Source organism: Dreissena polymorpha, chromosome 2 (genome assembly GCF_020536995.1).
Source record: "Dreissena polymorpha isolate Duluth1 chromosome 2, UMN_Dpol_1.0, whole genome shotgun sequence".
NCBI lineage: Eukaryota > Metazoa > Mollusca > Bivalvia > Myida > Dreissenidae > Dreissena > Dreissena polymorpha.
This window is the reverse complement of record NC_068356.1, coordinates 144883902-144896303: the sequence shown is the minus strand read 5'-3', so window position 1 is coordinate 144896303 and position 12402 is coordinate 144883902. Positions and strand designations below refer to the sequence as shown.

General features: G+C 34.7%; 1 protein-coding gene across 32 annotated transcripts in view; it reads right to left on the bottom strand.

The window, feature by feature from the left end:
* Positions 1-12402, bottom strand: part of LOC127869326 (uncharacterized) — an 81962-nt gene that overhangs the window by 51322 nt on the left and 18238 nt on the right. For all 32 annotated transcript variants that reach the window (XR_008044514.1, XR_008044513.1, XM_052411793.1 and 29 more), the window contains exon 2: positions 8865-8939. Coding sequence is in view for 30 of the 32 variants with exons in the window: in XM_052411793.1 (XP_052267753.1) it covers positions 8865-8891 (27 nt within the window). In the remaining 2 variants the exon portion in view is untranslated. The remainder of the gene's footprint in view (positions 1-8864; positions 8940-12402) is intronic.

Sequence of the window (12402 nt, the reverse complement as noted above, 5' to 3'; positions counted from 1 at the left end):
TTTGTACAGACTCTATACAGAATTTGCATAGAATTTTCGTACAGGATGGGTTGCAATAAGTATTTATTTTCTAAAATTATCTTTACATTGAAACGAACCTTGATCCTAGTAAAGTGAGGCACATCCTATTATATATACATGTATTATAATTGTATATCCTTGAAAAGAGCAATGAGTAATAAGTAAATAATGTCCTTGTATGATGCATTTGTAGCATGTATATGAACATACTTGCAGTATGTAGATACTAGACAAATATCATTTGTTGTTAACAAATGTATAGATATTCAGAATAATATATTAATATGAGACAACTTATAAACCTTCTCACCATGTCAGACTGGTACACACACAACTGTAATATATAGTCAAAAAATGTATCTTAAGGAATAAAGGTAGCTACTGATAACTAAAGAACAACCAGTTTAAATGTAATCTTACTGATAACTAAAATTCAACCAGTCTAAGTGTTATTCTACTGATAACCATTCTAAGTGTTATATTACTGATAACTAAATGTACTCTATTCTAAATGTTATGTTATTGAAAAACATTCGCATTGTTATCTTACTAAACTAAAGTCATTCTAAGTGTTATCTTACTGATATCTTAAGTTTAACTTTTCTAAGTGTTAATCTTACAAAACTTCAATAAAAAACTCAGATTTTGTAATATAAGAATGTTCCAGATGTTCAACAAATCTGTACTTTGTATCCTGTTTAACAGAATGCATTAACAGGATAAATTCAAAAATCCAATAGAGATTTGTCCAATTTTTAAAAGACACAGTGAACTATTCAAATTGTAGAAGAAATTTTGTTTCCATGTTCTGTTCGATAATTTGAAAGCATACTCACAACAAGTAAGATTGATACTTAGTACCCTGTTTTGTGGAATGCCTCTCACAACCTTCATACTAGTGAAAATCGTTTTCTCATTTTTAAGCAAAAATGTACATGAACATATAATAAAAATCCCAAATTTGTTACAGTAAGATGATAAATAGATGCCTGTCAACTTTTTTTTTAGTGTGGACAAAAAAATGATTAAGACAGACTGACAGATAGCCAGAGAGATCAGCAGACAAATGGCATTCCCTTAATATTCTGCCACATTGCTTGAGTGATAAAGAGCCAAACCAAAATATTTTATTGGCAATTCATTTATGTTAAAACAACAACAAAATGCATGAACTGTATTGCTAATTGTCAATAAATGTGACAGGTCTGTCCATTCTTCTGTAATATGACTATGTAATGGTACTTAAAATTTACATGATTGTATACTCTCTTTCATTTGCATTATTTATATCATTTCTGAATTGTAAAAATTTAAGCTAGAAATTCTGTCGCCTACCAAAGAAATATTAATAGTATATTTATGGTACTTAATCGAACTTTGAAAAAATGAAAATTATCCCCAAACAAATTGTCCAAGATTCAAAAAATATAATGTAGGCATGCCATTCCAACAAGAAAAATAACACTCCTGAGTAATAAAAATGTTAATAGCGTGTTATTTCATCAATCAAAACAGAAATATTTAAATAGTGTTTGTAAAACTTGTCATCTAAACTTTAGCAAATACGTGTATAACAGTCATCAGGGGTGTTAATTGCGAACCCCCTCAGGGGAGGAAAATGCCCTTCCCCCCCCCCCCATACTCTTTATTTGTACATTGAGCCAGCAAAGATTAATATTTGTAATAAAAAAAAATTGGTATCCAAAGGATGGAAATCAACTGAAAGGAGGAATAAATGCCTAAGTGGGGAAGTGGAGGCTAATAAACTATTGCTTCTCCATGCCCTGTGTTAGTTCCCCATGTCATACAGATTTAATTAAAAAAAACAACAGATATTGTAACTATTTAAAACTATTCCACAAAATTTGGTCATGAAATTTCAATATATTTTACAACAAGATATGTGTTTGTCAGAAACACAAATGCCCCCTTTTGCACAGTTTTGAAATAAAATTTCAATATATCATTTGGCAGGTTTAGAAATTATCTCCAATTTAAAGCTTATTACTTCCCTTGGATTGTATTTTTTGACTTTTGACCTTGAAGGATGACCTTGACCATGACCACTCAAAATATGCAGCTTCATGAGATACACATGCATGCCAAATATCAAGTTGATATCTTCAATATTGCAAAAGTTATGGCCAATGTTGAAGTTTTCGGACAGACACACAGACAGACAAACAGACAGACTGACAGTTCAACTGCTATATGCCACCCTACCGAGAGCATAAAAATATGACAATATTCATCAAACAACTTCCTTTAAATAGGTCCCAGGATGTCATTAGTTTTTTTAAACCAAGGGTCAAATGACCCCTGTGCTTGAAAAAGTCAGGGTTCAGATTAAATGTTTAGGGGTCAAAACACTTAAGCACAGAGTAATTTTTGTTTGAGTGTACTAGTTAAAGTCTATGTAAATGTTTCTTAGTATAAATTTGAGTCAAATACTTAATGCAATTTATTTAACCTAATTTGTATTTTATATACATCTAACAGATTACTGATTTACATTTCCAGTAAAATTTCCATCAAGATGATGTAAAGCAGAACAATTGCAGAATTCAAAAGTGAGCAAATAATTAATTGCAAAATAAGTGAATCAAAGGCAGGATTCTGCTTGAATTGAAATCCCTGTTGAAGCTAATACAATTGAAAAAGAAAATTATGACAAAATAACCATTGTTCTTGGTTTCACATGTAAACCTGCTTTCCTTTCTTCAATATAATCCAATCAATTTGATGGTTTTTTTTCCAAACTTTCCTATGTATAAACCTTATAAATAATGGATGAGGGCTTTATGGCTTTAATTCACCCATCTGTCTTGATCCAGTGACAAGATAACTGATTGTATAATTAGCTCAAAGTATTATTTCCTGAGTTAAAACCTCCAAGGCATAGACATACAACACCATTTGGTTTGGAGATGTTCACCACTTTTATGCCAGTCTTAGTCTAGATGCATTATAATTATAATTTATTTGATTAGTAGTCATTTAGGCACATATACATTTTTCATCAACATTCCATGGGAGGGGTGCACATTTGCATTTGAATATGTTCAATTATTTACTTGGCTTTGTGTGATTACAATAAACCACAATCAAAGGCTGGTATACCAGGGTCCTTTTGTTACAATTATAGTTTCAAAATCACAACAAAAGGCTATCAAAGGGTAATTGTTTGCTCCAATTGCTTTGATTAATATGTCTGTGCCTTATTTTTATTAGACAAAACTGGGTTATACTCTATAGTATCAACACTACCATTTATCAGACCCAGCCACACTTGTAATACTGAGCCCTGCAGGATGAGATCTGCTGTTCATGATGCATGCAATCTTACATCTCTTATCTAGCTTGGTGATTAAAAATTGAGGAAAGGAAAGTGTTAATGCAAACATGATTTTTTTCAAACATTTGGTTCATCTTTTTATTTACAAAACAATCTGTTTTATTATCCTTGACATGGACAGAATTTCTCTGAGTTGGTCGTACCCGGACTACAAATCAGACTTTTCGAAGGATCGTGGGTTTGATTCCTAATGTCTAGCCACATTTATAACTTGATCATGAAATTCATTGTAAGGCTAAGTTTCTCCCCTAACCTATGATACAAGTCTGGCAACCGTCAGTTACAATTATAAGTTATTATGAGTAAGTATCTGCATTCATTACTGGTAAATGAGCTAAACCAGGAAAAGTGCTAGTTCATGTAGTAAAACTGACTGCCATGATATGACTGAAATACTGTTGACAAATGATAGAATTACACCCAAAACTTCCTTAATGATACACTACGCGACCCGTCATTTTTGCCGCGATTCTCGCATCCCCGCAATCGATGCAACCTGACAAATCGCGGTGATTCCGAGCGACAAGAACATTTGGGTGATGTCTCGGCGACTCCACAGTGACCGTCGCACGATGTATCTCGCTGTTACGCAATCAGCGCGAATCTCGCAAATCACCGCGAACCGCCGTGGTTCACCTTTTTGAGCGATTTACTTTGAGGGTTACACTAACATGTACATGTAACATTATATGTATACACTTACATTATACATTGCAATAATAAAGCTTTTGTTGTTGTTGTATACAATGGGCGTATTAGCTAAAATACTCCCTTTCCGACATGAACTTGATGAAGCAATGTCGGAAGCTTTAACGGCTGCAAATTAATATAACAGCGCAGAATGATAAAGCAATAATTATTGAACATAACATGTAAACATTTTTTAACTAATTGCATTAGAAGAATTTTTATTAAAACTTACAAGCAATATATTCCAGGCCCGAATACACTACCACTGTTCAAATTCCATATTGTTGCCATATACATGTAGCACTGTGTAAATTGAAAGTTGCATAGTGTTTCGTCATTGGTCGGTTATAAATACCTTGTTTCTCTTTACATGGCATTTGATTTAGACGAAACAAATAATGTGGTAATTTACGAGGAATATGATACAAGTTTTCCATTTAAACTTTGATCTTACCGTGTGTGTTTATTGACATTATTAATTATGTTAAGACTTATTTTTGCATTTCATTAAGAATTATAACGTGTAGCCCTTTTGTTAACAGTGTTTAGCAAAATATTCGCGCCTTAAGACACGGAAAATTGTTTACGTGACACTTTCATTTAAAGGTTAAATGTAATCGGTAGATTACGTCTAATTATTTGGACTAAATTATGCGATACTTATTTATTTTCTGTTTCAGGCTCCAATGCGGATAACTCGTGTTACTCGCGTTACTTTCCGAGCGTTGTACATACATTCACAATGCTTGATACGCCGGAAATACATTACTGTTCTATTTTTAAGAATATGTTATTATGACATCGTGTTATATAAAATGTTGTTATTACATCATTGCCTATATATTAAAGCCATTAAACATTGTGTTTGTTTTGCTGAAAAAAAAACGAGTATATCAACGTAGCACTTAGTGTTCGCAGAGTTCAATAAATTTGATGATGATGTATAATGTGCATGCATTTCTCTGGGCGTTCACGCCCTAAACAAAAAAAACTCAACATTTGATTATTTATATTGTACTGTCCAGCGGGTGATAGTGTTTGTTCAAGTGTCTAATTGGCACTCTTTGTACGTATACAAACTGTGAAAAAACATGTGACAATTACAGAAACAACACGATGGCACTGACAATTAAGTGCGAGAATGGATCAAAGAGCATTGACAAAAAATAACAGTTTGCATATATTTTTCGGCAAAAACGATACAAGTCTGACAAGATATTATGTTTTACTTCTAGCAGTAACGATACGGATACGGCGTGTTTGATTTGAAATGACTTTAAAAGAAATATCAAATTGTTGGCGATATAATTGTTTTAAAAATACCAAAGAAACATTTAACCGAAATCAACAGAATGCAATGTTCTCTACGCTACCCAGTTTGTTTAAAAAATCAATACTTGAACGCTCGTATACCTTGACCTTGTACATTGCCGCATAATTTTCCCGCTCTTTTGTCGGGAAATATACATGATGACTATATATTGGAAGCATTTGTAAACGTTGTGTTAACATTAAAACATCGAAAGTGTGTTTCGGATTATAAATTATTATTCTCATTTGGGAATTTAACGGAACATTTATACTTATGGTATATTAGTTTTGAATTGAATATTAATTTGTTACAACGCTTTACGTGTCGAGAAAATGTTTTGATAATATTATGCATTAATAGCACAATTTCCAGGTGGAAAACGTTTTTTTACATAAAGGCGCTGACGAAATAAAACGTTTTTTTGTAAGATCGTATTGCATTCAATCTAAATTTAAATACCGTAGGTTTCCACGTATAGCGCGCTCCCGTGTATAGCGCGCAGGCTATTTTTTTTTTTATGCAAAAATGGAGACAAAAATATTTAAAGACAATAAAACCACCAAATCGGACCGAAAATGGCCGCCATTTTACTATTGCACAATCCAATAATCCGGGGCATTGGAAAGCTTAATTAAGCATTCAATATAGGAAGCGTCATTATGATTAGGAGCATGGGTTGCATAGCACTATACTTTTCTGACAATTTTGTAATTTTCTAGCAAAAGATTAACAGTCCACGTGCATTTCGTGAAAAACGTGAGAAAATAAGAATTAGTGTACATCGTGTGATTTTTCCTCGGGGAAAGCATGGGCATTACCGGTAAATTTGAATGTCGCATGGGAGACAGGGATACAGTTGTTGAGGTACACCACTGTTGAACGTTCAATATTTATACACACAAAATGCAATTGCATATCTTCACGTTCTCAAGTGTCAATTAGTGTCTCAAATGTTAATTAGTGTCTTAACAAGTCGTGGCACATATTACTCAATAACATCTGCCAATTACGAAGTGCAAAATGACCCCCTTTCACACCTACGGTTACCCGCAAAAAAGACCTTGTTCGCACCTTCCCTTGCCTGCTCTCCGGAATGTCGACAACAATCCCCATCGGAATTCATCAATAAAGAAGTGTAAAAACACAAACAAAGAAATGTCCGCAAGTTTATTCAAACAAATTTATTTTTGTTCATATCTACCAGTAGCGACTTCTTGTTGTTTCGACAATGGCCCCTCAGTCTGTACGATTATAGGGTGGTAGTTTTCTGGAAAAAAACATGGCGGCCATTTTGATTATTTACGATTACACAACATATATTTTACCAATTTAGCAGCCAGGATAGCGTTGTATCAATGTATAGCGCGCACCAGCTTTTTAATTTGAATTTTGGAGGTAAAACACTGCGCGCTATAAGTGGAAACCTACGGTACGCTCGTCCAAAGAAAGCTGTGCCCCACATTGTGCACTGTACTCTTTACACTTCTGAAAAATGGCGTAGTCATATGGTTGTGCATGGACTCTAGATGAGTCAATATACCCTCCATGGGTTGTGTTAATGAAATTCTCAAACATATTTACCGACATAAATGTTTAAGATTATTTTTACGTAAGTGATGTTGTAATTATTTTGGATTATTTGATAATTGTGAACATTAGAAAAGCGTAATGTATACAGTTATTGATACGATTCGGTTTATTTGCATGAATGGGCAAATCATCGATGTCACCGATATCCACTGCGATCACAGCGAAACGCGGCAAATCACCACAAAATTGAGGGGAATCAGCGCGAAGATTATCTTGCTCTCGGGCGACAGCGGAGTGACGAATCTAGTGAAATCGCGATGATTTTCCACTCAAAAAGCAAACTGTCCGCCTTGACTCCGCGAATTAGGCAACAATCACGTGTCGCGTAGTGTAAGGTTATATCTTCATTTTTTCCTCATGGTTAATACCCATTTACACTAAAACCACTTTTATGAAATAATTATTTCAGAAGTTTAAAAATATGTCCCTAAACAATTATTATGTGATATGAAAACAGTATCTTGCTAATGTAGAAACTTCTACTCATATTATCTGCTCTATTTACATCCTTATAAGATAATAAAGTATTTTGTTTCCAGATCTTCTTTCTGCTATCTTTTCCGAACATGACCATTTAGCTTAATCTACTACTTTTTAACATTTATAATTTGTGTGACATTAATATTTGTTACTTTAGTGGGCAGATTGGACCGCAATTTTGTTCAAATCAAAGAATTAATTCCAAAAGTTATTTTTTAAAGATCAATCCGACCCAGCCATACTTATTGGCCAAAACTTACCAAAGGGGTTCAACAAAAAAAGAGCCATGATGGCCCTTAAGTGCTTACCTGATTTCAAGGACATCTGGTGACCTAGCTTTTGGATGCACATGACCCAGATATAAACATGGCTTCCATGTTGTTCAGACAAACATTCTGACCAAGATTGAATCAAAATTGTGGCCTTTAGAGTGGTAACAAGGTTTTTTTAAAGATCTGATCAGGCGATGGGAAACAAGTGACCAAGATTCTAATCTTGCCCAGATATTGTATAGATATAAAGTGTGACCAAGTTTCTTCAAGTTTGGATGACAAATGTGGCCTCGAAAGTGGTAACAAGCTAAAAGTTGATCATACAAACCGCACGACAACGGACACCAGACTTAGGGTGATCACAATAGCCCACAATATATACTCTGACTTTATTTTGTCATTTATGAGCCAAAGAAGAACCCCACATTGGCACAAGTGATGGGTTTTTTAAGTAAAGAACAAGCGATGTGTTTGTGAAACACTATGTCCCCATATATTTGACCTTTGACCTTGAAGGATGACCTTGACCTTTCACCACTCACAATGTGCAGCTCCATGAGATACACATGCATACCAAATATACCAAGTTGATATCTTCAATATTGCAAAAGTGTACATTAAATAAGCAATTTTGACCCATATATTTGACCTTTGACCTTGAAGGATGACCTTGACCTTTCACCACTCAAAATGTGCAGCTCTATGAGATACACATGCATGTCAATTATGAAGTTGCTATCTTCAATATTGCAAAAGTAATTGCAAATGTTAAAGTTTGCACAAACAAACACACAATCCAACCAACAAACCAACCAACAGACAGGGCAAAAACAATATGTCCCCCACTATAGTGGTGGGGGACATAAAAAAAACACTGGTCCTTATCACTGTATCAAGATTTAATTATTGGCAACATATAAAGCTTTGCATATGTTTGTAAGAAATTTCAACAAATATGGACTGCATATGTACATGTAATTTAATCTGTGCTTTTTGCTCGCCTTTGACTGTATTGAAATGGAATTTAATCATTTGTTTTTCCCTTGCTAAAAATTGTTTGGTCCAAAATGCATCATACAAGTGATCCATTAGTTGCCATAAGTGGCAGAGTACCCATAATAATAAAAAGTACAAATGTTCTCACCATTCTCTGAGGTCTCAAGTAAGCCATTATCCGTTGTCAAAGCACTGTGGTCATTGCTGCTGTTGCCAATTTTATCTGAAATGATGAGAAAGGGAGTCATCAAACAGCTGTTTTTGTTACTCCGATTATTGAAAATCTTAACAAGGGCTGTTTGTAAAACATGCATGCCCCCCATATGGGCTGTCCATTGTAGTGGCAGCCATTGTGTGAATACGATTTTTGTCAATGTGACCTTGACCTTTGACCTAGTGACCTGAAAATCAATAGGGGTCATCTGCGAGTCACGATCAATGTACCTATGAAGTTTCATGATCCAAGGCAAAAGCGTTCTTGAGTTATCATCCGAAAATCATTTTACTATTTTGGGTCACCGTGACCTTGACCTTTGACCTTGTGACCTCAAAATCAATAGGGGTCATCTGCAAGTCATGATCAATCTACCTATGAAGTTTCATGATCCTAGGCGTATGCGTTCTTGAGTTATCATCCGAAAACCATTTTACTATTTCGGGTCACCGTGACCTTGACCTTTGACCTAGTGACCTCAAAATCAATAGGGGTCATCTGCGAGTCATGATCAATCTACCCATGAAGTTTCATGATCCTAGGCGTATGCGTTTTTGAGTTATCATCCGGAAACCATTTTACTATTTCAGGTCACCGTGACCTTGACCTTTGACCTCAAAATCAATAGGGGTCATCTGCAAGTCATGATCAATCTACCCATGAAGTTTCTTGATCCTAGGCGTATGCGTTCTTGAGTTATCATTCAAAAAACATTTTACTATTTCGGGTCACCGTGACCTTGACCTTTGACCTAGTGACCTCAAAATCAATAGGGGTCATCTGCGAGTCATGATCAATGTACCTATGAAGTTTCATGATCCTAGGCCCAAGCGTTCTTGAGTTATCGTCTGACAACCACCTGGTGGACGGACCGACAGACTCACCGACAGACCGACATGAAGAAAGCAATATACCCCCTCTTCTTCGAAGGGGGGCATAAAAATAATACAATATAGCAAACAAGGAAACGCCACAAACTATAATTAAATCCAATACCTTTCACATTTTTGAAATTGTTTTAAAAAAAACATTCCCACAACACTCAAATCAATCGAATCACAATTGAATAACACTTTTCATTTCTAGTAGATCTCAAGACTGAAAATACCCTTATACATTAAATGCAACAGAAATAAATCAAACCAGAACAACACAACAATCCTGATGACTTTTCTCATGCTATCAATTGATGTCATGAGAAATAATATCAACATACACATGATGAGATGTTACCATTTGAAATGCAAACTGATGAAAAATAAGTCTTTACAAGACAAAAACCAAGTAGCATGGTAGTCTAGATTATAAACTGTGAAAAAGATTTTAAAAGCCAGTCATTTCAGCTTGCAGCTTGTTTATCAGGTTTAAACTGTGCAAAGACCCGACTTCACATAGATCTGAATAAATCTTACGGTCTAGTGTCTGTACATTTTATTTTTGCAATCACTATTTCGTTCAAACACCAGTACTTATCATCAGGTAAGTGGTACCTGCAATATCATGCTATCTATGTGAGGGAAGGGAGTTGCACCCATTTTGGTACTCAATCATCAAAGGGGTTTAGAACAGTGTTAAGTATGTGAGCTGCCGATATGGGCAGCGCCTTAAGATAATGCTATTGCTTCAGTATGAATTCAATAAATCCCAATTTTCAGGTAACAGACCCTAACTTAGGCAGCATTTCAAAGGAATAGGAAAGGAAAACAAACTTTCATGACATAATTCAAAGCAAATCAAAGTTTCTTTTTAAAATTGAAATGGAGTTTCTCCTGATCCTTTCCAAATTTCAGAAATTAAAATAAATGTATTTAATTTATTAGGCTTTGTTCAATGGTTTCTCCTTCAATGCCTGTTCCCATCACATGGAAAATCTAAAAAAAAAGATTTTTAACTACCGGTAACATTCCTCCTATGAAGTTGGTATTTCATTTTTTGGAAGTAAATAAAAATGTACACATGTGCCACATGCACTTTGTCTGATGGTTAGCAGTTGGTTCACTGATGTACTTTCCACTCCCAATTCCCTGTAAGTTTCAGTAAGCAACCACATAACAGGCAGAATTCCGGCATTCGGCTGTTTATCCTAACATTCCTGTATCACACAAACTGTATAATTGTTTCAATAAACATTTCTTATTTTTAGTTCAACAATTTGGCATAGCATGAATTTATATTCTATAGTTGCATTAGACACAATTAAACTTGATGTTCATTTAATGTTTTTATTTCATATCACTTTGGTCCAAATAAATTGTAGCTTAAAAGCTCCCTGCTTCTTTACAGTGTGTTGTTAAAGCGGGTATATACGATTTTGTCAAATATTTATGAATTTATATAAACTGTGTAAAAAACTTATTATATATATATTTCAATATAAATTAAAATAAAAGTTAAGAAGAACATGTGTCGAAAAATGCGAAATAAGCCAGATATTTAATTCTGAAATTGAAAACGGCTGTACAGCCGAATTCGCCAGCATGTATAACATACATGTACGATGTGCATCTAAACTTACGAGGGGTGTTCCAGAAGTTCGTGGATTTTCGCTATAACTTTCAATTGGTAACATAAATGGACAAACAAATAGCATGTTAAGAATATTTCGTCCCTTCCAAATATACTCTCCAAATATCATGGAAATACATAAAACAATAAATATATATCAGAGATTTAAACATGTGCACAATGCGCACACCGACGCACGTGTAACGTTTCTGTTCAACGTCAATGACGTTATGAAGTTAACAACTGTCAAATCTTTTCCACATAATCACCTCCAACGCGAATGCACTTTATGTGTCGGGAAATCCACTTGTCAAAAGTGTCTCTATACCAGTCAGCGTCAAAAGACGACACAATTCGCTTTGCTGCAACTGTAAGTTCCTGTTTACTTGCAAAGCGAATACCGCGCAACTGTGATTTAACTTCCGGGAAGACGCGGAAGTCCATAGGGGCCAGATCCGGGCTGTAAGGACTTAGGCGCTGTAACGTGAAATTTGCCGTAAATTCTGTTTATCAACGACATTTAAACCAAATTTAAATTCGCGTAACTCTCATACTTATAATAAAATACACTCGTGCGCCGCATGTCGTTACTGAGGTCTCTATGGCAACGCGTTTCAAACGCGCTTTATGAAATTCATGCATTTTTAGCTTATATATAAAGTCCGTGATAATTGCTTTGTATAATATGTAAATTTCATTGACTTTTACCAGCAAACTAATAAGTTATAGCGAAAATCCACGAACTTCTGGAACACCCCTCGTAGTTTAACGGTTTATAATACAAAGACGAATGCTTCGGTTATTGTAGGAAAATATGTACGTCACTATCGGCTCGGGGCGCTAATTTGTCTTTGCTGCATTTTATGAAATTCGGCTTTAATGCATAATTTTTCTTGCCTATTTTGTGTTATTGTAACATATTTTATCAATATATTACAATTAAACACATATAAAAAATCGTATATAC